The 27260-nt window shown below is 33.1% G+C and overlaps 5 protein-coding genes across 9 annotated transcripts in view; 3 read left to right on the forward strand and 2 right to left on the reverse strand.

Annotated features, from left to right (window-relative positions):
* Positions 1–8062: 8062 nt before the first annotated feature.
* Pex11c (Peroxin 11c) lies at positions 8063–14314 on the reverse strand. 4 transcript variants are annotated; one of them, XM_036361626.2, is made up of 5 exons: positions 14153–14312; positions 13756–14085; positions 9085–9449; positions 8944–9000; positions 8063–8808 (listed from the first exon to the last, which is right to left on the reverse strand). In XM_036361626.2, the coding sequence occupies exons 2-5, from the start codon at positions 13819–13821 to the stop codon at positions 8595–8597; spliced, it is 702 nt and encodes a 233-aa protein (XP_036217519.1). In that variant the 5' UTR covers positions 13822–14085; positions 14153–14312; the 3' UTR covers positions 8063–8594. The 4 variants fall into 4 exon arrangements, with proteins under 4 accessions (XP_036217519.1, XP_014086712.1, XP_014086714.1 ...); XM_014231237.3 differs by lacking the exon at positions 14153–14312 and adding an exon at positions 9904–10178 and having other exon boundaries at positions 13756–14134; XM_014231239.3 differs by lacking the exon at positions 13756–14085 and having other exon boundaries at positions 14153–14314.
* Positions 14315–15182: 868 nt separating this feature from the next.
* Positions 15183–18169, forward strand: wda (will decrease acetylation). The gene is made up of 7 exons (XM_014231175.3): positions 15183–15387; positions 15460–15626; positions 15707–16558; positions 16632–16913; positions 16981–17281; positions 17347–17693; positions 17753–18169. The coding sequence occupies exons 1-7, from the start codon at positions 15283–15285 to the stop codon at positions 17919–17921; spliced, it is 2223 nt and encodes a 740-aa protein (XP_014086650.2). The 5' UTR covers positions 15183–15282; the 3' UTR covers positions 17922–18169.
* EloA (elongin A) lies at positions 16981–22858 on the reverse strand. The gene is made up of 8 exons (XM_014231230.3): positions 22367–22858; positions 21077–21883; positions 20268–20810; positions 19964–20187; positions 19779–19873; positions 19521–19720; positions 19148–19439; positions 16981–19079 (listed from the first exon to the last, which is right to left on the reverse strand). Exons 1-8 carry the CDS (start codon positions 22442–22444, stop codon positions 19000–19002), a joined length of 2319 nt encoding a protein of 772 aa, XP_014086705.2. The 5' UTR covers positions 22445–22858; the 3' UTR covers positions 16981–18999.
* A 190-nt stretch (positions 22859–23048) lies between these two features.
* Rad60 (DNA repair protein Rad60) lies at positions 23049–25212 on the forward strand. Its single transcript, XM_014231183.3, has 6 exons — positions 23049–23351; positions 23425–23921; positions 23985–24101; positions 24163–24478; positions 24547–24748; positions 24819–25212. Exons 1-6 carry the CDS (start codon positions 23303–23305, stop codon positions 24910–24912), a joined length of 1275 nt encoding a protein of 424 aa, XP_014086658.2. The 5' UTR covers positions 23049–23302; the 3' UTR covers positions 24913–25212.
* Positions 25213–25357: 145 nt separating this feature from the next.
* The window catches only part of LOC106615128 (endoplasmic reticulum aminopeptidase 2), a 63206-nt gene continuing 61303 nt past the window's right edge, over positions 25358–27260 (forward strand). For both annotated transcript variants that reach the window (XM_070105531.1, XM_070105530.1), the window contains exon 1: positions 25358–26198. The gene's annotated coding sequence lies outside the window, so the exon portion shown is untranslated. The remainder of the gene's footprint in view (positions 26199–27260) is intronic.

The raw sequence follows: 27260 nt of genomic DNA on the forward strand, positions 1-27260 counted from the left end.
TTCTGCGAATAAGAGATCGTGGACGTTTGTCGTTTCATTCTTCGTGGTAGCCGTATTCGGGGCACCTGGACATCAAAAACCGACGTCGAAATAGGTTATATCAATTTTAAACGGAAAGAGTCACTGCAAATAGTATCTCAGCGTTATTTGATTCCAGAACGCAATTTCCATTCCGAAAACAAGAGTCCAATCACCGCGAATACGCCGGTTTCCACGTGCGATCAAAAAACTACTATTCCTCCGACTGAGATAGTTGGATTTGTTTCTAAAACCTCAATTCCATACAATTGTAACCATGAGATAATTCATTTTTAACCATATGAAAACTGTAGCATTTGAACAATACATAAGAAAACATCAACATAAAGAAATGAATAACAGCCCTTCACATTATCCATAAATTGATAGTTCCAACTGTTTTTGGGAAAAAATTTATATAATTATAATATATAATTAACTTTTTTTTTAATTAGTATGTACTATTTATCTAATTACTGTAACAAGTTTGCGAATATCACAAATACGAATGCGAATATCTTAAAAACGAACAGAAGTAGAACATACTTCAGAAGTATAAATAGGAAAGGTATGAGGAACAAAAATCAAAAACGCTTCCCACTAACACATGATAATAGAATATACAGATATAATGGTTAAGTAGAAAAGAAAAGATAATACAATTACTATGTATTATGTTAAATTTAAAAGATAAGGAAAAATATTATTACAAAAATTTGAAATCTTAAGTATTTTAACAGCAATCATACAGTTGGCAAAAGCTAATAAGCAATTTTAACAATTATTTTGGAAATAAAAAAATATGAAGCAAAAGTAAAAAGAATTTTAATAAAAAAACACAGTGAAATTCATAAAAATACTACACGAGTTTTATAAGCAAAATGTGAGGTTAAGTGTATTCAACAGAATAAATAAAAATTATTGCAAACTTAAAACAGTTAAACAGTTTTGAAAAAAAAAACCTTTCGAGTATAATAATAACAAAAAAAATAGGTTAACAAAATTTTTAGTTCACAACTAGTAAATTAATTGAGTATACAACTAAATAGATTAAGATATATAATATATATACAATGACAATGATAACATGCTTCAAGTTCGCAAATACAATATCTAAATAACCAAATGCCTACATGCCTACTAAATACATACAAATATTTACGCTATTAACTATACATACACACAAATATAAGTTTATTATAATAAAATACCTTAAACCTTAAAACGCATACATACAAACCTACCTGCCTAAAAAACCTTTAATACTTATTACCTTATATCAAAAAGTACAGCTATTTATATATATGTATATATAAGTATACAGTTACATATATACATATTCCAGTTTGCGCATGCTGCAGCTGTATGTGCCCCACTATAACTGCTTCTATTTATTCAACCGCAATACTAACATATATATATTAATTGACCCGATTCCAACATCCTTAACTAAAATACTATAATAACTCAAAATTTTTAATGCGAATTCAAAGAATTTTTAACTAGAACTTGAGCATTAAGAAGCACTTTTAAGAAAATAATAATTAAGAAATGCGCATGAGATATACACATACATACATACATATAAAGAATGTATATGTATCAAATAAAAAAAATTAACTGCATATAAGAAAAAAATTATAATCTTGAGTAAAAATTTTCAAAAACAGCAAAGCATGCAAACAGACTGGCTAAAGAATCTTAAAAAGAGTATCTTAACAATTTTAACACACATTTTGGCAGCAAAGCAGAAAAAGCAAAATGTATCTAACTCTCAAAACAGGCTTCAACGCTGCCTAGCCCTTCACTTGAAACAAATACATATGTACATTTTAAATGACTTGATGAGCGCTAAATGTTTTGGAAAGGACAGGGTATGTCAAAGCATGTAGAAATGTTACAGATAATAAAAAAAATTATTTTCATACTAAAAAAATATTATACGTTAATAAAAAACATATTTATGTATGTAAATTTAACAAATTAAAATAAAAATATAAATAAATAATTAAGAAATTTAAACATACAAGTATATCGAGCAGCAGCTTGTACCATAAGCAAGCTTTTTAAGCTATCACTAATGATGATGATGGTAACGGACATGATGATGATATATAATGTTTATAATGAGTATCATATTAATAATAACAATGCTGATAATGATCATGATGTTAATAATGATCATAATGATAATGTTTGATGTTGCTGACATTCGCAAGTATGAGACTAGAATACAATAAATAAAAATTATAAACAGCAAAAGAACATAAATATTCTAATTGTTTTCCCACCTTACATGAAAATATTACTGCAGTGCCATTTTAAATAGCTTCCGATAAGTACTACTAATTACATATAATACATACATGCATACTAAAGAACCTTATATACACATATAAATATAGTAATTAACTAAAGATATTGAAAATGAATACTAGCAACTAAATTTAGATGTATGTATTTATAATTGCATATATATATCAAAACTAACAACAAATATTTAATACAAACAATATGAAATATGAAATTATTGCCTAATAATTAATTTAAGCTTTAGCTTTAAACACCATATACATACATACATACAAGTATGTATGAATCAGCGGAATTTATCAAATGCAATATGCAACAATTTGTTAAAACAAGTGAAAAATATTGAAAACAAACTTGAAACATAGATTAATGAAAATAACTGATTTATTTATAAAATACCTCTTAGTTTATATACGACAGTTCATCGCATTAAGGTGTGAAATTAAAATTTCTTTTTTCTTTTTTAAAGTTTAATAGTTAAATTTGTGTGTAGAAATATGTAGGTATATAATTGATTTCTACTGAAGTTAATATTTATTTCTAGAAACAATTGCAATTCAAAAAACTATTTGGTGATTTGCAACAACTTTTCCCTGGGCTCTAAATTACTAATTGAATTTTAGCATAAAAGACAGAAAATTTATTCTAAGCTTACTACTTTTCTTTTCGCTAATATTTTTCAGAATTCTTCAGGTGCTCGTTTACTTTTGCGGTTTCCGCTCCGCTTTGAACGCGCTTTTGCAAAAATAGAGTTTCTTTACTTTTAGCACGATTCTGATAAAACTTTGAAAAGTATTCGAAAGCTGTCAATTATTACTGATTCACCAAACATCTAGCTATGTTAAGAGACCTGCGTTTTTGTAATTTTAATCGAATTTTTTACAGTCTTTTTTGCCTTAATAAAAATTCACATTCACACTCCTCAAGTATTACCTGCTGTTATGTTTTTCAAGAAGCTTTGGTCCTGTTATTAAACTCGCTTAGATAGGAAAGATCTACCAGCATTCTAAAAAGCAATGTATCACCAAACAGGCTTACCTAGAACCTTGAGCTTGCTTAGTTTTAATTAGATTTAAGATTTTATTACTTATTGTTAGGCTTTGAACTATCAGATTCAATATATGAAGGTATATTACCAAAAAAAAAAACAAAGAATCTCAACTGAAGTCTGCACTGATACTCCTATTACGGTTTTGAGCTCCACTCAGTTGAATTAAAGTTAAAACATCTTCATTTTATATTTACTTCTTCCAAATAGTAGCTTGCCCTGAGCCAATTTCGAGACTGCTTGGCAGCAGCTGTAATTTTTTGATATTCTTGTCAAATCCACTGGCACAGATTTTAACACCGTAATACCGCAAAAAATTTGAAGTTTGAGAACATTTCTAGCGGACCTTTTTTTGACGGATTGGGTTGATACTGATAATACCGAATTTAAAAACTTCAACCAAAATGCAGCTGAGTTGAAAACCGTAATAGGGGCTTGGGTCTCTCTTCGATTATGAATCTGATACAAGATATGTCAGTTCCGATTCAACACATCACGATCAAAAGAAAAATCAAAATATTAAATAGCCACTGAACTCTCCAGATAAATAAACCAGTTCAAACATTCATCAGTGACTAACAGAGTTGTCTACGAATATTAAATTTATCTAATGATCATTTGGTTTTCAAGTGTTTAGTAAGAGCCAGCTTCGAAATAAGCAAGCAATTAGCGTTTGTTGTAAAGAAAATGTTTCCTTAGGCAAAACACTTTAATTTTACTGTTGATTAATGTTTAACTATAATTTCTCGAATAGAACTACTTACTAAGTAGATTAATCAAAGGCAACAATTATCGAAAAAATGCTGCTAAAAATGAAGTAAAACATATTCACCAAAATATAAAATTACACACATAGTTAGATACATATATATGCATACCCGTATATACATAGGTTCAAAAATACAAGAAAAAATATATTTAACTAAATATAAGGGAAATGTAGATAGGATTATAAAAAATTTAAAGAAGTAATAATCGAAACGAGCAATACGAAAAATGCTTCAAAACAGTAAAACAAAAGCAAAACAAAAAAAAAATATAACAAATATATTTAATCAGCTGACTGCATATAGAAGAAAACAAGAAAGCGATTGGAAAGTTATATACAAGGCATGCATAACTACTTACCTTAAACATACATACACACACAAAGTATACATACATATACAATGTTTAAGCAATTTTAACAAATCAAATTGAAAGAAAATAATTATTAAATCTTAGTTAAAGTATAAGAATATGAACAACAATAGCTAATTATATACACATATACAAGCAATATATATGAATATGTGTACGTATTGCAAGCGATCGTCGATGCATAAATATAATATCTCACAGCAACACATACACACATACAGTAAAACAGAAATTTTCAAATAGTAACTGACAACTAAACAAATCAACCGCTTACAACAACATTAACGCAACAATAACACAAAACAAATGTAGCAAAATTAAAATAAATAATAAATAAAAAGCAATAGACCCGCGCACCAACACGCCAACACAAATCATATACAAACAAGTGCATAGAAATATTTAAAGCATAAAATATTCTAAAACAAATTATTGCAGTTACATTAAAATTTAATAATGCAAAATTGTAATCAACCGGAAGTGAATAGTACTATGGCAAATCAAGTAAATAGACAACTATATACATACAAACATACATATATATAAATATATGTGAAGTAATAATTAAATGAGTATGACAATATACATATGCGCCTGTATTATAAGTTGAAATTGAAATGTACGAGTATGTATACCAATAAAGGATTCACAACCATACAAGAAAAACAAAAACCAACACGTGTCAATTATATGCATTTTATGATTATCGGATTTAAAGTTCTACTTGCATTTACTTTTATGAATACACCCGTAATGCCCTTTCCATGATCTAATAAAATAAATAACAATTAAGCTTAAGCCCACACTCAATTTTCGGTACTAATACTAAATAATAATTTTTAAGTGAAAATTCTAAATCAAGATTTAACCTCACTCCTTATGCTTAGTATATTCGTTATAAAGAGTGAACCTATATGCAAGAAGGAGCCCATACACAGAAAGTATTTTATGACACAAAGTAGTCGAAAATGTAACACAAATTTATGAATATCACGGATATGTAACAACTCCAGTACTGGCGCAATCGCACTCTACTTAATATAAAATTGAACGTTTACTGAATATCGATATCGTTTTTCGGATCCTTGCGAATTTTGTTCTAGAACTAGAACCCACTATTCTTTCTGACCAAACGAGAAGCTCCATTAACTATCAATTTTCACTGTTTCGAGAGTATCTGTTAATTACCTCAGAGTAGTCGATTTGTCTACAGTTTTTTGTCATCTTGCAAAACAGTCCAGTTTGAGTGTACATTTGCTATATTGCTAGACAATTTTTGAAAAAATATCCGACTGAGGCAACATCTTGAAAGCGGACTTGGTTCCAGGGCACTCTAAAGGATTTTCAGCTTGAATAATATGCTTAAAATATGTATATATTTAAAATATATAGGCGAAGGAATTATTTGATAATTAAACAAGAAAAAACGTTAACTTCAGCTGCAACGAAGGTGTAATACCCTTCAGAGGTGCATTTCTTAAAACTTGAAAAGGTATAAAAAATCATATACATATGATTCAGTGGCGCGATATCGGTGGTTCCGACCAATAAGCAGCTTCTTTGGGGAAACGGACGTGTGAAAAATTTGATATCTTAAAAACTGAAGGACTAGTTTGGATATATACAGAATAACATTATTCGTCTTCCAAGAAAATTTCGAAGACATTTAACAATAAAGTACGGTTGTCAAGAAATAAAGTCTTACTCGAAATAGGGCACAGAAGTGCATAAGCATAAGCGAACAAAATGGGTAGAGCACTTGAAATCTTGCAGCCTCTCCGCCGGTGTGAGAAATCATTGGGCTAAAAGTACGACCAAGTTTAAATTCAATTCAATAGCCATGCTGCGGTCTCGAAGTGCGCGAGCTATATTAACCGGCAATTTACATGTCACCATTTATCATGAACATAAACATGTTAATGCCAAAACACCTAGGCTCGAAGGGAGTAAAATATCTCACCAAGGTTCTCAATGTGTCACTGACCACTCTTCACATATGTGTACCCGATATATGGAAAATCAGAAGAAGGGTCCCACAACTAAAACTTGGGAAACCCGCCAATCCAGGAGAGTCTTATCTTTCGATGATTTTCCTTACTCCTGACATTCCCTCATCATATGATCCTAGCAGATCACCAACATTGCTTTCGTAGAGTATACAGCACCACCACATCATTTTAACGGTAAAGCATCATAATGGGTTAAAAAAAACCGTGGCCTTAATCAAAAACCACCCTGTTTGACTCAACGCTACTAAAAGACATTGAAAAATCTACGCTACCTTCAGGGTTGAAGAAACGGACCATGAATTATCTGAGCGGTCGTCAATCCTCCCTATTATTTCAATTTCATTTACATGTATTTAAAAGTAAACGACTATCTCACTGATCTTTGTCGTTTCTTCTCTGCAAGAGGCCTAACACTCTCCCTTACTGAGTCCACAGCGACTATATTCACGAACTGGACGAAAGAGTACAAATTGGATTTTAATATTGCAGTTGATGACATTCCTTAATAACATTGCAAACTCTACCGACCAGACTGCAGACGGCCTTTAGACTTTTCACAGTGGAGCATTAACACCTTCACTTACTCCCTCCCTGAATGGCGTCCATAGCAGGATAGATTCCTACTTATTCAGAATCCAAAATATAATCGATATACCAAACAAGTTCTAGATAACAACCAGAGTCGACGAGAGAAAAACCGAGAATTGGGGAAAAAAGGTGAGGGCCACCTCCCTACAGGTATGTTTCTAATGCTTTATACATTAACTATCTTCCCACTTACTACTTCAATGTTTTTGTATAAGTCATATACGAATAAATTTGCTTTCTTGTTGATGTTGTGTGGAACAAATTTGTTTTGTACGATTTTGAAAATCAATAATCTAAAAATCAATTCATACATAGGCTTTAAATCAAAAATATTTTTTCAGATTTTAGCGCAATATATGACTATAGGGATAGCGAGACTTGACAGTTAAAAAGAAGACAGAAACATCTCATTCAAACATTTATTTATCGATCTAATTAATGAAAAAACGGTTCTTCTGAAGTTCCTTGACTATCATGCTCAAGTTTTTGAACATGCAGATTAAAAATCCTCCAACCTTCAATTATTTGGAACTCAGAAGTGTTTCAAGCTTTGGCGGCAGCAAATGTGTTGATAATAGTCTGGAAATCGCACTTCTTGCTTAATTCGGGTAAAGTGAAAAATATTCTCAAAACGATGCAAATAAAATGAGAAATTTCTTAATTTTCCAGCATTAAGACGAGTTTCAAAATTTGCATCGTAAACATGCCTAAGGGGAATAGCTTCACTGAACAACTTATCAGATACATCAAGAGAATCCTTGTTTGCAAAGTTGTTTGCAATTGCACTCAACGCATAATTTCTTTCCTATCATGGAAATCTCATAGAAATGAAAACGATTCAATAATGTCACTAATTGAACAGGAACTCCGGGTTTGGAAAAAAAATTTGTGCGCCTACAAAGAAACTGCCAAATTTTTACAAAAATGTTTAAATTTTTTTGCAAAATTATAATAATAACACATCTTTTTAATCATCTTAGTCTCTCATTTTATGCAAACATTATTTTCTTATCGCTAAAAGTGCACATCATTATGCATACATATGTAAATATATTATCAAACTACAATATATACTTTGTCTTCTTATCCTGTATACATATATCCATTATATAGAGAAAAAAACTATTGCACGATCATTTAACGTTGAAGAAGGCGAAAAATATTGCGCTGTCTTTGATTGCCTTGAGTTACATTGATTTCACATTAATACCTATTACATATATACAATGTTAAGCATAAGCAAACAAATACGAAATGTAAGCAAGCAAACAACGCAGTTTTAGCTTTTCTTCTAAACGCTGGGCGGCTTTCCGATCACAAATACACAAAATCAAAAAAAAAAAAATTAAACTTGAGGATATAAAATCCAAAAAATACACAGCACAGTGTACTCGCAAAATACAGTTAGTAGTGCTAAGGCGATATGTTTCGAAAGGAACAGGCATATGTATATGTGCCTATAGGAACTGGGCCTTGTTTTATTTATTTAAACGCCGTTTGGCAAACAGCTGATAAATGCCAATAGCCGCCGAGAGTGTACCGATCGCCCCCACTTGAAATGTAGACAGCTTGCCGCCCCACAGGTAGCCTTTGGGTAGAGTGCTGACGGCGTGGGTGAAATCGAGTGAGAGTCGTAAAACGGAGAGCAGTTCCAGGCGATGCTTTTTGAGTAATTTTTCATCCACACGTGAGCTGGGTAAAAGAAAAATAAATCGGTAATTTAATAACTACAGTAAAACCATCGAGAATTCTCCTTCTCTAATACTTCTATACATAAAAACTATATAAACCTGTACTCTCAGTTACTAATTGCATTTAGTTACTCACTTAGCAACATTCGCCGCGTCCACCTTTTGTTGATTTAAAGAGTAATTGCGCATTGTTCTAAAAGTGAATTCGCCAAAAAAAAATTATAAGTAGAAAATACAAATAAATGTAATTAAAAACAAATTTGTGATTTCCAAGTACCTCATTAAATTCAAGTAGACGGAAAGTACCCAAAACGTTGAGTTAAGCACGTCCCAAGCATCAGCATTTTTGACATCGAGTATGTTGTGTTCCGAGAGCCAACAAATTTTTTCGATTGGATAATAAAGCAAGTCCACAATATTTGCTGTGACACCCAGCACCGCCATTAGACGATCTTGTTCCTGTTCGCCCAAACCATACTCCAAAGCGTATTGTATCATAGGAATGTCGTCTATGAGACGGAGAGTGGCACGAGCGCCTGAAATACGTGAGCTGGTGATGGCATAACGTTTGGCCAGCTCCGGATTTCGGCTGGCATGATAGCCCGCGACAAGTTTGGCGCTGTAGCAAAGTGCCTTCATCACCTGAAATGAAATTAGAATAAAGGGTGTTGATTTTGAAAAGTCTAAACTTATAAATTAGATTACAATAAAAGCAAGAATTTTGGTTTTTTCACGTATCACTAATTAAAAGATAGTATCATGGTAATCAATAACCTTTTTACAAACCAAATTTTCCAGATTTCAAAGTCGAGACTAAGTGGAATCGAAAAGAACGATAAATTGATGGGAGGAAGTTTCCGTATAATTAAGTAAGTATCGGAAGATTGCCGATTGAAGCTGCACGAGTTAGCTGCGACAGGAGGCATCTCAAAGTATGCCTACGCGATATTCTACATGAAATATTGGGTCAGAAAAACGGGACTTTGAAAGTACTTTCCAGCAGTATTTTACGCTGTTTAAAGTTTGACCTTCGGCGAAACATGAATCCACTGGCACACACCAGAGATAATAGAGCAGTGGAAAGAATGGAACTCACCTGGCGAATCTGCTCCGAAGTTGGCGAAGACTGTCCTATCAGCCGAGGAGATGAAGGCAACAGCCTGTCTTATCTACCATTTTATTCACTATTCATGTTTTTCCGTGGGACTTCTTTTTTTCTGAAAAAGTCGTTCGCCGAACAAAATATTTAGCCGACCGAGGTCATCCTCGCAATGAAAACCTTCAGGTTATGTTGAGAAATGATTCGCCATTTTTCCAAAATTTTTGTTATTATTTTGTAGACTAAGTCCACGTATGGTACTTCGGGTGTCTCTGTATACGAGTATATATGTATTTATATTGACACATAATAAATTCTGTTTTTAATTATCATGCTAAGTAAATAGCACTTTATTGCTATTAATAGCGCAAGTATATATTGGAGACTTTGAAATGAAGCGGCAAAACTTTAAGTTCCAAGTAGATACATACATTATGGGTATTTAATAATTAATAACAAACAATTTCAAAACCCCTTTTTGCCTTTTTAACGCAATATGCAAACAATAAAACACTTTAACTGCGGTAGCACTGAACCCCGTACAAGCAAGAAATACGTTTTAGGTTAACGAAAAAATTTCAATTACTTAATTCTATAATATAATTTTCTTCACCGACCGTGTTTCGCGCCTCTGTGCACACCCAAAATTTTAATATCACAATTCAATGTATTGAAGTAGGCACTCAAGTGTGAAAAACCTTCTTAGAATCACCTATTTAAATATTGTTGTTATAGTCTACAAGGTGTCTACACTGCCCACTACGTTCAGAGATAAGTAATTAGTTCACAAATAATTCATAAGCACATTTCACGTGATAAGTACCGCTGCTTAGAATTCATTAACAATTAATAGATTTTGTATGGAAAATATTGGAAAAAGTAAAGCCCCCAAACAGTTAAGGTAAACAAGGTAGGCAATTATGCATGAGAAAAACGTGTATTCAGCGGGACGCAATGTTTACAAAGCAAAGCGCACGCGAATCCCTTTTTGTCGCCATAATCACTTAATCGTTTAAGAACACATATTTGAGTTTACTGAATTTAATTCTAATGCTATCAAGAAAAGAGAAAAACCAAAACACGACTGAGTATATTGTATGTGTAGATAGCAACAACTTATTTAACAAAGTTAATTATGAAGCATTGTAAATGGATAACTATCATTTGCTATTCACCAGTTCATACTTCAGAGTGGCAAGTGATATCATCACGATTTGCGCTAGACGAGCGTAGACGAGCGTGTAAATCAATTTTCGCCGAGAGTTTTATTTCAGGCAATAAAAATAATGGCAGTTTTATATCTTATCCAGAAAATGTTATTAGAAATACTTCTTTTCTCAACAATGCTTGGCTAAACACGTTACATCTTTGGATAATATTTATTGTTTTTGTTTTATGCTTCTTATACTTTCACAACATGTTGCTACAAAGTATAATAATTTTGTTCACCTAACGGTTGTTTGTAACACCTAAAACTAATCGATAGAGACATAAAGTTTTTGTATATACCATATATATACCATATACATATATACTTGTAAAATAAATGATCACGATGACAAGACTAGTTAAAGTCCACATGATTGTCTGCCCATAAGGCACCGTTGAACCGGCAAAGTGATTACTTGAATAAAAATTGAGATATATTGATGAAACTTGATACATATGTTTATTGGTACCCAAGGGAGGCTTGTGTGGCATTTAGTATTAGACTATGGCCACGGCCATAAAACGCCGTTATTCGAAAACGTTTGTATGAAGAGACATAACTAAGCCAAAAATTAAGAAACAAAACTGTAATTTAGTACAGGGCATCGGAACATGAATGGGCATCTGTTATTCAAAACTTTTTAAGAAGAGAGAGTGGCCCCCCTCAAATAGGTTTAATTCACAAGCCGCTAATAATCAAAATCAAATTATAACCACTCCCCATATAACCGTTGAGTTGACAACTACTTAAAGTGCAATAACTAAATAAATAATTCAATTCATGTGGACAATGGGTGTGGCCCCGCCTACCATTGGGTAATATCCCGAACCGCTACAACAACAACATCCCGAACCTCAGGAACTGTTTAACCCATTTCAATAACATTATTTTGGCTTTCATATGCTACTTTGTGATAATGGGTAACAACCACACATACTTTTCATAAATCACAATTTTAAATTCCCTATGATTCTTTCACTTTACAGTATATATGTACATATATCGTGTGTGTCCTTGTACCTAAAATGGGCAATAAGTAAGATGTCTTAGCAAAATTTCGTGAACGTATAATATTGAATATACTATAGCTTAATTCCGAAAATGTATGTGTATTATTTTAATAAAATTAAGTAAATATATATACATCTTATATTGTATATCTAGTTATATTTAGTATCCTCAGATATGAGTTTTGGTAAGATATGAATGTGTTCCGTTAATTTAAAATGCTAACTTTTTGACATTTTGAGAATTGATTTATTAGATATTAATTGCTAATTATCAATGGTACATTATTTTGAAAAATTCAATGCAATTAGTGATATGCACATGCATGTTTCTTCAATGTCAGTCAAGTGGTAATGACGACGAAATTTAAAAACAAAAGCTATGTCGATTTTTTAAAATTTTCTATTTCATACCTTTTACTCGAAGAACTCGGTAAAAGCAGCTGAATAAGTAAAACAATTAAAAATTTGCGACAAGATATGTATGTATGTATGTATAGTATTATAATAACAAAATTTCAATTATACCTATAAAAACATGTTTTTCAAATATTATATCTAAATAATAATGTGTGTACTTGCCCCATATAAGGTTTTCTTCAAGTCAAAATTTATTTTTATTGTGCAGGAAACGCTGTTTTTGGCAAATACCTACATAACATATGTACATATATAGCACATACAAACAAACCTATATATGTGTCTAACGATAAGATTTCGAGTTAACACGCGTGGTTTTGTGAATGCCTAGCAATTATGATTATAAAAATAATTGTTTAACATAGAAAAAAACCCATTAGAAAAACTTTTATCGGCCAATCAAAATATTTTATAAAATTTAAACCACATGATCTTGCAGACTTTATATTGCAATTTGTATTGTATTTTTAAACAAGCATGCATATGCATATTTTAGATACAATTGAAAATATGTACATAATTTTAAATGCTCTCAAATTGAACTAAACAAAAATGCTCACGGGTATATTGGCAAAGATACACATATATGTACATAGTATCTGCTTAACAATTTCAATTGACAATAAACGGCACTTTCGCATCAGGGTATAAACTGCAAACACAGACGCGTTATACTTGTACGTATGCATGCGAGGGCACAATACATTGTCTATGATGTAGTAGTCAAACACACCTAACTTATTAAAACGGAAACTTACTAGTTTTAATTGATTTTAGTTTTGTAGACAATAACGCAATATTTCGAAACGATTCCAGTGTTAGGCTTGAAAAATATGTTAATTCATAGCATCACACCGAGTAGTCGGTCTAATCATTAGACTCTAATGTGGCGGAACAAGCGATGTCAAGGTCCATGTATATCTTACAGCTACACATTTATGCCGCATATATTTGTATGCACAAATGTTTACACATTTCACTTTCAATAAATATACGAACATACGTATTTATATACAGGTAGGTCTTGAAAGGAAAAAACCTGTTGTTTAGGTTGACACGAAAATAGCTTCCAATTGATTGGTAAAGTGGGAGTGACCTCATGTTATACTATGTCAACATCGCAATGCGTGGCAAGTTTAACATCCGGAAAGATATTATCACTTTTTCATTCAATATTAAATTGCCGATATCAGTTAAACGACTACTGCTTACCTTATCTCGACCGCCGTAAGTCTCGATAATTTCACAAAATTCATTTACAAACTTCGTCGTCGACATATTGTTAAACCGTAGTTTTGTTTTTGTCACGTGACTACTTTCGCAAATAGGTAATTAATATTTTAAAGTTAATTCAATGCTATTGCAATATTTTATTGTAAATAAGCAATCAGCTGCTAAATTTACACAACTTTCACACAGCGATTGTCAAAATGAACTGCCACAAATTCACTGTCACTACCGCGAATATGAACACACAAGTTGGGTGTTCAAAAGTAAATGGGCGACCACTGCACACTCATACTCTATAGCGCCCTATCATACCTATATAAACGAATGATGCCTTTGAAGCTTTTAAGTTTAAACTAATAACTTTACTCTAAATTATTACCAAATTCGCTCCCGAGTACCCAATTTAAAAAAATTAATAAACGGCTTTAATGGCATCACTCTCAGTGTGTGTATTAGTTATTTATATTAATATTATAACTATTTCAATAATCAACGTGCACATTTCACTTTTAATAGCGCTCAAATTTTTTAAGACATTCATTTTGGATGTAAACAAATAGTTCATCGGCAATGCACTGTTTTTGTTTTAGGAAATGTCAAGGAAAAAAATAAGAAAGTCAGATGTTTTTCCATGTTTGTAAATTAAGGTACCATTTTTAAAGTTACAATTTATGGTATTAATTATTTTTAATTAACACGGTTTGAATTGTTTCTATTAAAATCACTTTCTTGATATCACACTTATGATATTAATCACTAATTCCCATTTTTATGCGTAGAATTTTTTTTGATATTTTATACTATAAAAATTTAAAATGTTTGATATAAATAATGAGGAAACTTTAGGTTACCATCCCTCGAGTTCAGAGTTAAAAGTGGTATGGTTGAATTGAGCAGATTTTGTAGGTCAAGAATGTATACGATTATAGCGCCGGAAACTTATAGTTTTCGAGATATTTGCATTTTAAGTTGAAAATGTAACGAATTTTATCTTGCAATTTCTCGATTTATTGTTAACTCTTTTTTATATTATGCACTTTATATACACTAAAGCTTCACAACATTGTTTCTGCATATTTATTTTATATGAATTATTTTCATATTTGCTTTAAATAAACATTTTATTTATTACACAATTTTAGTTATGTGCCCAAATGGGTTCCTTGTTGACAAATAATAAGTGTTGCCAAATCTATTATAAATTTATAGATATATATATTCTTGATCTGTAGAATCCTCTATTCAACCATACCCTTTTGAATTCTCAAATCGTGGGATGGTATACTAAAGCCGACCCAAAATAAAATAGAAGTTGTTTCTAGATTTTAGTTTAGTATTATTACAACTCTGCAAGCTCTATTAACAATACAACTCTGACTCACTGTTTGCTGTTAACATCAGCAGCTGTGCAAACTTTGACGTTTGCTTGTAAAAACCATCGTATAGGGGTAAAAGCTATTAATTGTAATAAGTAAACTTATTGCTGTAATTTATAAAGTTTTATGTGGAATGCCAGAAATGGGTGAAAAAAGTAGCGGCAACAAAGTGAAAAAGTCGAAAAATGACTTGTTTCGCACATCACTGGGATATTATCTGAAGCAGAAGAGTTTTGTGGTAAATATATGAAGAAGACAAACATTACTTAAAAACCATCGGCTACAAATACTGACTGAAACACTCTTGCAGGGTAATGAAAAATTTCGTAAATCTGACTTTCTGCTGTTACAAAATAAGCGACAGTTTATGGTACAAAAGATGTTGGATCTCGATTTGCAATGTGGGAATTCATTCGCGTTCTCCAACGTGCTGTGCATCACGAATAATCACCATATTGTTGACCAGCAATTTGGGCGGTAAGTTATATTTGGGGTACAAGCATACATACTTATGCAATGTGCAAATTTCTAAAATAATTGTATATATTTTTTCACAGTTTCTCACAATTTGTTGAATCACAAAGTGAATTCATACGTTTAGAATTGCGACGCTTTTATGCCCCTATGTTATGCCACCTATATGTGGAGCTGATGAAAGCGCGCGAACAAAAAGCTGCATCTGACTTACTTAAGAAATACGCACAATTAGTTGCACCTGTAGAAACTTACGATGCACCCTTACCTACAAAAATCAATGGCTGTTCCGTTGCTAATGACACACATGCCGATCAACCCAACAATGCCACTCCACATACCAGCATACGTTTTGTGAATGCAACAAATGATACATCTACAGATCCCGAACTAATGTATTTCATAAAACTAATACAAACACTGTCTGCATGCACAAAATTAGAGGCGGCCGAAAGTGATCAAGAAGTGGCGCATTTTCGTGCTTCCAAATATGAAATACACACTACTGAGGCGGTAGTCGACACTTTGCGTGGCTACTTGGAGAAACGTGGTCATGTGCTCTTACTCAATCTTCTATATACATGGATACACGTACACGTCATCGATAATGAGGTACCCAAATGGAGTGAAGATAACATACTTATGGGCTTTGAGGCGGCTGAAGATGACGAAGAAAGCAAATATAATATGACAGAGGTAAAACCGAAAGTCAGTGTTGCGAATGAACGCTCGACTACGAAGCGTGAGGCGGAAGAACCACCCGAAGAGCTTATGGTGAAAACTGAAAAATGCGACGACGTTTTAGATGAAATGAAAAAAATTCGCCTTCAGCAAGTAACAGATAGCATGCAAACTTTGCGTATTTGTAGAGAGCAAATGATGAAAACTCAAGTGCAACATCCATACATTATTAAACTTGCCGATCGGAGTAGAGGGTGAGTAGTAAAGCAATAGCTTATGCATAATAATTATATATATTTTATAACGTACAATAATTGCCTTTCGTAGCCTTTCCGCCGCTTACGTTGATCCCAATGAATGCCACCTCGTTGCTGGATTCAATAATTCGGTCGTACAACTCTGGCAACTAAATCAACAAACTTGTAGTGGCAAAAATCTATATGCACGCTTTGGGGATTCTGTGTGTCGCTGGGAGCTAAACAATGTTTGCGCTGAAGAAACTGAGATTGAGGATCAAATTGATTTGGATGTTAGAGAACATTCGCGGTTAAACGTAGACGATAGGCGGAAAAGAAAATACGAAGCTGGCAAATACGAAAGCAATTCTTTGTAAGCATTGTAGGGTCTCTTGTATTTATGTACAAAATATTAACCATATTGAAATTTCTAACTTTAGTAATGAATATGGTGGCATACAGTTGCGTGGTCATGGCGCTGGCGTAACGGATGTACGCTTCTCCACACATTGCCCGCTCATTTTTAGTACTTCGAAAGATGCCACAATACGTAGTTGGCGTGCCGAAAGTTTTGGCTGCGCGAACATCTATCGCGGTCATCGCTATCCAGTTTGGTGCATCGATGAGAGTCCGGTGGGCATGTACGTTGCGACCGGTTCGAAAGATCTCACAGCGCGTTTGTGGTCGTTAGATCGTGAGTTTCCACTAATTACATACGCTGGTCATACTCAAGATGTGGAGGTTAGTGGGCAGAAAGAGAAATTTTATTTATATATTTTTTCTAAATTTTTTGATTTCCCTTCTAGTGCATAGCCTTTCATCCGAATGGCAATTACCTTGCCACTGGCTCAGCGGATTTCTCCGTGCGTTTATGGTGTGGTACAAGTGGGAAACTCATGCGCGTATTTTCCGACTGCAAGCAGCCTGTTACGAATATTGCATTTAGTCCTGATGGCAAAATGTTAGCCGCTGGCGGTGAAGAGTCCAAAATACGCATTTTCGATTTAGCCGCCGGCGCACAGCTGAACGAACTGAAAGACCACACTGCCACCGTAAACAGTATTGCCTGGAGTAAGGGCGGACGACATTTAGCGTCGGCGTGTCGCGATGGCACTTTGCGTGTGTGGGATGTCAAGAAGTTGTCACCAATGAAGTAAGTTCTGTCTGTTTATGTATATGTACCAACAATTACAACACATTTTATTTCTGTAGCGACAGCAATAACGGAACTAGCACCGCGAACACCTCATCTTCCTCCTCCTCCTCCTCCTCCTCATCAACTAATTTGAACAAGGTTATGGCCTTGAGCAGCAGCTGTCAGCGTTTAGTAAAAGTGTCATTTAGCCGGCAAGATGAAGTGATTTGTGCTATAGGCAGCTAAGGCACTTAACCGTTATTCGTATTAGTATATACAGCTAGAAATGCGTGTTAAGACATCTATGTATTTAGAAAATAGTAATGCAAGAACAAATTATTATTAGAATCAAACAAGAGTGTAGTACTCGTACTTGTTAAAGAGCATGATTAGTTTATTTTAAGAAACTAAATTATTAAGTTCTGACTAAAATTAGAAAAAAACCGAATAAATTAATTAAGCGATTACATATAATTAAAGTATACATGAGTGAACTTTTCTTTTTTTTAAAATGACAGTTAGCTATTAGCCATGTAGTTTCAATATCAATAAATTAATTGAGCATTAAGGTGCATAAGTGAAACATGAAATTAAGTAATACATAATTTAAATGTAAATAATTTTACATTACAAACATAACTACCTTTACTTATCATACACAAATACAAACTTTACAGCATAAAATCCATTTTATGAATTTTAGCCCAATTTATTCAGGCAAACATTTTTTCCATAATGATACAATAATAATTATTTCATACCTGATCTTTATTCGGAGATTGCCTATTTTAACACTATATCTTTGATTAAACTAGTTATATTTTTACAAAGGTTCTGAAACATTTTTAACAGTTAGCACAGCCTTAGTGCTTGCATTACACACCCACTTGTATGCAGACATGTGTGTAGCTGTTTAAATTGGCTTCAAGTGAATAAACAAATGAGTGAAAACAATTTTTGAACGAAAACTTCGATAAACTTAAAAGAAAGGTAATACATGTTTTATTTTTTTAAATATGTACTAATAGGTATATCTGAGAGTGTATGTGTGATGTACTGCTTTTTTACTGTTAAACAACTACAATTTTTTATTATATTAATTAAAATATTTTTTTTTTTTTTTGTATTCTTATAGATTATGAATACCGAGTATATAGCTAGTTTATATACGAAAGTATACGCAATCTTGTTGTAACATAGTAATTTCATTAAACGTACATTAGTTATTTTAATTAATTATTATTTTTTTTTTTTTTTTTGTTTTAGGCCTTATTGAACAAACATCAGACGAACGAACACAAAGTAACGGAAAACCCAATTTAGCTTAACGCTTGTGTCGGCCACGCATAAACTGCAATGTTTTCGCCATGAGTGGTGCCTTCTTGGCACGCATCGGCGCATGAGCTATAAGTGAGTGTAAAATAGTTGCCTCAGCAAAGTTAAATTTATGATATCGTATTTGTGGTACTCACAAACTTGTGCCGCGTCGCGTACAGTAGCTGCTACGCGCAAACGCGTATCACCCACTTTGCCGGCGTTTGGTGTGACGCTGGATAGTGCTGCGACGCGTGCCGCCGGTGTGGCAACCAGTTTTGCTTTCGTACCAAATTGTTCCTGTTTACGCATCACATTACGCGGCGGCTTCACCATCGAATCAACAAACGCCAGTTGCGTTTTACGCACGGGTGCAGCAATTATTTTTTGCGATTGCTTTATAGTCGCCGTGAGGCTATTCAACTTTTGTTCCTTTTCCTCTTCGCAACGCTAAAGGTTGATGTTATAAATGCATATTAATTAAAATTCCAATTAATATAAATGTAAATCTTAGGATATCTGCCAACGTACCAAATACATTTCACGCCACGACTCCATTTCTAAGCGCTTTTTGGAGCGATAATTGCGTTGCACATGTATCTGCCACAAGCAATCGCTGTCCTCCATCAAATATGGATTATATTCTTCGAATGTTAGTAACTGTTGCGGTGTGGCGCGGTCCAATACAGGTCGCAGCACATCAAACGGTACACCGCCAGTGTATTCTAGACCTGTAAAGGTAATTTAATTACACAGAGCTTAAAACAAAAAGAAGCATGAAGTACATACCATCGATATTCTTCTGTAATACGCGTATGCATAGATCAAATAGTAATGGTACTTGCAAGACTTGACCTGTCTTGACACCAGAGTATATTTTCGTACTAAAATTGCAAGAAAATTCAACAAATTCAACAAATTTAAATTAAGTATTAAATAATTTTATTACTATCGGTATATTTCGGAATACTTACCGCATTGTTTTCGATGAGATGCCATGACTCAGTACTTCTGCATCAGTGAGTGTACGCACAGGTTTAGGAGTGCTCAATACCGCGCCGCTATTACGGTAAATACAATCCATTACAGTCTTATTGTGTGGAAGCGGTTTATAGTTGGCTGAAATCGTTGGGAGTTCAAGCGCAATACTCGGATCAAGTGGCGCCAATTTCGCCGATGCCGACAATAAATCTGGTTTCTACAAATCCGAACCAAATATTAATATTTATAATAAAAATAAAAAAAACCAGAAATAAATATTAAAACAAATTAACTTACCGTATCCACAGGTTTTGTTGAACTACTTGCTGAGCTTATTGGGCTCGGTTTGTATTCATTTCTAGCATTTTTACTTGAACTGCTGCTACCGCTCGCCTTGTCATTCGACGTAGTCCTGCTAGATGTGCTAACAGTGGGCGATTTGCTAGTGTTTACCGATTTTTTCGCTTTCTTTGTTGGCATATTAAGCATACCCAGAACATCGGCGAAATTCGCACCCATCGACGAATCAATACCATCATCCGCATCAACTTCGTCCTCATTGTCGTTAGCAATAGGTGGTTTTTGTTTTGTGGCTTTTGGTGTCTTCGGCACCTTGACTATTGTTGGAGTCGAATCGTTCGAGTCACTGTCTTGTTGACGTTTTCTGCTACTATTTCTGCTCTCACTTTTGGCATGTGATGATGATGAAGTAGCAACTTGTTCGTTTGCCGATGTGGATGGCTTGTTGCTGCCGTTAGATGAATGTGATGTAGAGGAGTTGTGATGTTTGTCGCGATGTGATGTGTCTTTTGAAGAAGATTTACCTTTGTCATACTTGCTCTATTAAAAGAGTGTAAAAAAAAAATTATAAGAATTTGAAAAACATATATTTTTAATTAATTTTAGAAATAGTTTTACATTTTTAACTCAACTTAAAAAAATTAAAAAACAATAAAAATTAATAATTTATATATGTATGTATATTATTAAAAAATAATAATATGATTAAAATAATAACAAATTAATAAATAAAAAATTATAATTTATCTATTAAACATACATTAATATTTCGTTGATAACTACGACAATATAAATTCATTATTTACCTCCTTTGATCGTTCATGCCTATCTTTGTCCTTCGACGATCTATGCTTTTCGCTTTCATCCTGTTTGCTTGTTATCTCTGACGAAGAATTCGTTTCACGTCTCGACGAACTCGTATGTTCACTCTGTTTCACACCCTTCAGGGCTTCTCTCTTTTCTTTAGAGTCACCACCATTTTTGTGATGTGTTGACGAAGAAGAGGCAGTTTTAGCATCCCTGTTTGAGCTGTGTTTCTCACCATGTTCGCGATGTCGCGTCGATTTCTCATCTGACGATTTATGTCTATCATTTTCGCGATTCTTTCCCTCATTTCGGCGATCTTCATGTTTGGATTTCTTTACGGCGTCTAATTCTTTTTCTTCCTGCTCCACATCCCGTTTACGTTTTGTCGTTGAGTTTTCATATTTGTGTGTTTCATTATGTGATTTAGATTTATGCCCCGAACTGTCTTTGTCTCTGTTCTTATTTTGGCGTTCTTTTGATGTATTTTCACTTAACGCATTTGAATGAGTATGTTCTTGTGGAGAAGTCTTTCTTGAGTGATTGTGACGATCATCATCACTTGACCCATGCCCATTGGCATCATTCATATCATCATCATCATCGTTATTGCCTTGACAGTTATTGACCTCCGCTGGTTCTTCTTCAGCTGCAACCATAGCTTTCCATTTGGTGACCAAAGCTTTTGCAGCAATACCAATTTCCCCATTATATTTGCGCAGTGAGTTGACTGTTTTGCCAACTCCAGTCTCCTGTAAATGTTCTACTTTAACAGGTAATTTATACAACTTGTTGATACAATGCAAAAGCTGAAAGGATAAAAAAAAACATATTTATAGACATATATATAATTGAGTAAATAGATACAAGTTTAAAAAGGTAATAAAATTTATCTCCGACTATATACCATAAGTCACATTGTCTTTTGTTAGGAACAACTTCATTATAATAAAGTACAAAAACAAACTAGCAGTATCTGTTAACATCCTTAATTACATATGCGAATACATGCAGGTAGATATCTGCAAAAATTAACAGCTGTCTTGAAACAATATCAATTTCGACTCTTTTTTTGCAACATTCTACATCAAAGAAAAACTTCATTAGAATTTAGAGAATTTACCAAACACTCATACATTTATATATGTTAGTTTGTGGTTTTCAATACAGACATAAATATGTATGTTTTTCGATAGTGTAATTTAGCAAACTAAACATTGTTACATATATATCCAAGGTAATTGAGATATGGAAAGGGTTCACACATGCATTCATATATATGGAAGACTTACTCTGCCCTCATCGTCCTGGGAATGCTCGATACTTTTTTGGTAATGTTGAATAACACCTAAAATAGATGCAGATGACATTATCGACTGCTTCTGCTGTTCCAAACGTAACTTTATTAACGTAAGCAACTGTGCTTATTTGACGATTGATTTGTTTGCCTATACGTGACAAAAAAAAACACTAGACGTTTTTACAAAATTTGTGTGTCGATTTTATTTTGACTTTTTTTGTGTTTGATATTCCAGTGTCAATGAAACAGGCCTTTTGGGAAAGAAAAAAACGATTTTAACGTTTTACTAATCACACGTATTTAGAAATTACACCCTTTCCCATATAGAATTATTTTCGCTCATTCTTACGACTCTATTTTAATGCGACAATTTACCGAATTCACGCCTTATTATATTACAATTTATATCAATTTTCATAACTTAACAATTAAGGCTACACTAATTTATTTCGCCTAATGTCAGAAAAGAAATGAAGATATTTTTTAAATGACAATCATTGACGTTGAATAGGTATGTTAATAAAGGTAAAATCTACACAGTGTTGCATGACGTACAGCTGTCAGTGTACTCAGTGCAGTGTTCACATAGCAACTCGATAAAAATCTTAGTTGTATATCGAAATGTAAAATTCTATATAGAAGTGACTAATAAAATCTTAAGTTTATGATTTTCGTAAACCAAACATGTTTATATTTATTATTGAAAGTCTTAAAGTAATTGTATGGAGACTTAAATATGTTGCGGCAACAGTACCATTTGGTTATCGAAAATTTTACCTAAATAATCGCTGTTCAGATGCGATTGTTTTCCACACCCTTACGTGAATGACAACTTGGCGCTCCATAAACTGCATTTGTTTCTTTAACATTGTTTGAATATTATTTTGTAAAGTTATTTGAAAACAGAAAATAATTCGCCAAATAAATTATGTCACAGGAATATGACGTATTTGCTGATTTATACGGCAATGATAATGGTAAAAAGTGTCTGATTTGCTTGTAAGCGACCATTTGCAAAATTTTTTAAATATACACTTTTTCTTTTTGTAGAGGAAAAAGCTAAATTTCTCGAGACGCTTAAAAATCATACAGTGGATACGTTAAGCAACATCAGTTCAGATGGGGAAGATTTTCTTCCACCATCTTTACAACGTAAAGAAAAAGGACGTGGTAAAAAGGACAACCCACCTCCTGTGAAACAAGTTGAGCTGTCCACTACAACTACTGCTGCGAAAAAGATAAGAAAGTCTCATTCACAGCCTACCGAAGGTGTAATTCAACGCACGACTAATAATCAATCCACACAACCAACTAATCCTGCTCCTGTTGGCAATAGTCGTATAACGCGCAGTAAAAATGTGGTAGCGCGGCAAACACCAAGTTCAACGGTCACAATATCCACAACAAAAACCGCACCTAGTAGAGCAAAAAACGGTCGCCGCGGACGAAGTAGAGGTGGGGTAAATGAACCCGATATTGTAGAACCGAGCAATACGATATCCTTGACGGAATCTCTTGACGTAATAGGTGCAATGACTAGAGGACAGGTGTGTGCTGCTTCCTGAAATTAAATTTTTTTTGACACATTAAATATTTAATTTTTTTTGCAGACTAGACGTAGTGTGATGCGCGCACGGCGGAATTACTTCGCAGAAATCGCTGCTCGATCCACAAATGTGGATTACGTTGATTTGGTGTCAAGTCCATTACCAAATATTGAAGGCGTTGTAAGTTGTATTTAAGCAAATGTTGTTAGTAATTTTTTGACCCGATAAAACATAATAATAGATTGCAGTTGACTCCGATGGAGAGGATGATGGTGTTGAGTTACATAGCGTAGAAACGCATAATACATCTGTACTCGCAACGCTAGAATGTTCTTTTGATGAAGATAATCCAGAGGTTTCGGTAAAAATAAAGTGGGATAGTGGAACACCAGAAGTTTTTAAGCTACGGAAATATCAAAAATTCCACGATATATTTAGTAAAATAGCAGAACGCGAAAATACACCCATCGACAAATTAGTTTTCAATATTGATAATCGCATTATATCAGCCAGTGAAACGCCTGCCAGTATTAATTATAAAGTTTACGAATTTATTAGTAAGTGGACCTATATCAATATTATTTCATGCCATATCAAAGAGTGTTAAAATTTTTTTGCTATACAGGTGGTCGTGCTTTGACACATCACTTTGATACCAGTGATTTGAAAAAGAAGCGTGATGCCAATGTAATTTCGCTAAAAATTCAGTCGGATTTGTGGCCAAGAAAACCATTACAAGTGGAACTTAGCAAAACTGATAAACTAAGAATCTTGTATATCAAATGTGCCGAAGAATTGAAAAAATCGGCCGAGGAGATTGTTTTAAGGTATGTATTGTGGATTATTTATAACGAACAATTTCGTATTCATTGCAAAAATCGGATTTTATTTTTTTAGTTTCAACGGTGATCACTTAGGTTTCAATGAGACACCTGAAGACTTCGAATTCGAAGGCGGTGAGGCGATTGATTTGCGTGTAAAGAAGAAATAAGGATACTCGTCTTATAGTTTTTAAATTAGGAGCTTGTACTGAAATTGTTGTTTTCTTTTATAGTTAGATAAGTAACTTCTTGATTTTTTTTAATTTAATTTAATCTTTTTTTTTAATATAAAGATGGTGTATAAATCTTTCGTCTGTAGAAAATTATGATTTGTTGTATAAATTTGGAATTCAAACATGTGTTTAATCTCTACCTATATTTTTAATTTTGTTGGATTTGTGCATATATAATAAGCAACTGAATATTATTTTTATGTATTTAAATATAATTAATTTTGATAATGAAAGTCATCTGTAAACTGCAGTTATTGTAGTATTTAGCTTTAGCTCTTGCTATTGGAAAATGGAATACACAACAAAAGCATTTGGTGGGAGGGAGGAAAGAATGAAAAATTAAATTCTTGAGTACATTTAACAAATCTGCAACTACGAGCATAAAAGCGTACAGCAACTGAGCGTAAATCTGAATGGGGGTGGAAAGCGGGTGCACTGACAGGAGAGCGCACGAGACATGGTTGAGCACAACTACAACAACCCGTGCCACCACCAAAAAAGTTCAACCTCCTCGCAGACTAACACATTAAAACGCTTTCGCTCGCGCATCTCAACTTTGGCGAGCAGAAGCGAATACGAAAGTTTTAAAACTTTGCAGATTCGATGTGACTTGAATTCGCGTACAGGAGTTTCGCATTCGGTGTGTTCAGAAAGAGCAAGTCCTTTGTGGCAAATGGCTGTGTTCTCTGTTTTGTTCAAATATACAACATAACTACAGGCAAATATTTAGCAATCGCACAAATATTTTAATTTTTTTCACAATTTAAAATTACGCTTTCAACTGCATTAACGCGACAAAAATATTTTTAAATTTTATTGTGTTTAAGCCAAAATAACATTTGTGTTAAGTGCAAAAAATAAATAAATCTACAAATAAAATAATAAAAACAAAACATTACTCGTTATAGCATAAAAGCAAAAGTCTTTCATATATTATATACCCGCATATATATTACTATATGTACATCCTTTTTGTTTGCGTGTTGTATGTGGTCTAAGGTGTGTGTTGTGAAAGTGGCAAAGACGCAATACAAACGCTTTAATGCAAGCAAATATTTATTGATATTTTGCACGAAATTGTGTGTAATTGTTAAGGGACTTGACCAACAAACAGCAGGGAATAAGTGCAACAACATATCGTATTTTGCGAAAACAAAGTGATCAAGCAAATTAAAAGAACTTTGCATATTAAAGGTGATATTTAATGCTGTAGAGAAATTTAGGTAAATATGCAATTAAAGTAAAGAGATTATTAATATTTTTATACCCTGAACAGGGTATATTAAGTTTGTCATGAAATTACTAACACCCAGCAGCAAACGTAGAAGACTCTCTAAAGTATACATATAATATATTGTATAAATAATCAGTTTGACGAGCTGAGTTGATTTAATCATGTCCGGCTGTCTGTGTGTACATACGCGAACTTGTCCCTCAGTTTTTGAGATATCGATTTGAAATTTTGCATACCTCCTTTCCTCTCCAATTATCTGCTCCTTGGTCGGAAAACACAAAATTTGAAATACCATAGATTATTATCTAACGCAGCAATACAATATCCGGGGAAACTGTTCAGATCGGCCCACTATAGCATATATGTAGCTACCATATAAACTGACCGAGCAAAATAAAGTTTTTTAATGGAATCATTTGTATTTGTGAAGGGTATTATAACTTCCTTGTAACTGAAGTTAACGTTTCTCTTTTGTTGTAAATACCGTTTATTGATTAATTTGATAAAAATGAGTTGTGAATTTTGCTGCAATTTATAGAACTGAATATTAAATTTTTGAAAGTTTAAGTTAAATGCAAAAAAACAAATGTTTTTAATGGCACTAATGGCTGTAAAATTTATTTTTATAAGATTTTGATATTTTAACTGTTATTATATTTAAACATGTGATGTTAACTTTTTATATGTACAAGTATATCTACATACGCGTAGCAATAAAATATTTGTAAAGTGAACAGAAGAATTCAACATATTAATTTTGCTGGCAACAATGTAAATTACGCAGTTTGCAAATGCATTTACATGTGTGTGTGTACAGGTATGCTACACGCTCTAGCGCCTGAATGTATGCAATGCCTTTAGTAAATTCATATAAAAGCAACTGACTACTTATATTTATTAACACATACATACAATATATTTACATCTGTATATATATGTATATACGTATATAGATATACAGGTACATATGTATATATGCATTTACAAGTGTTGTTTAGAAATACCAAAACGATTTTCAAGTATTTAGCGCTGATACCCCTGTCATATTAAA

The sequence above is a fragment of the Bactrocera oleae genome, chromosome 2 (assembly GCF_042242935.1).
Source record: "Bactrocera oleae isolate idBacOlea1 chromosome 2, idBacOlea1, whole genome shotgun sequence".
NCBI classification, from domain to species: Eukaryota; Metazoa; Arthropoda; class Insecta; order Diptera; family Tephritidae; genus Bactrocera; species Bactrocera oleae.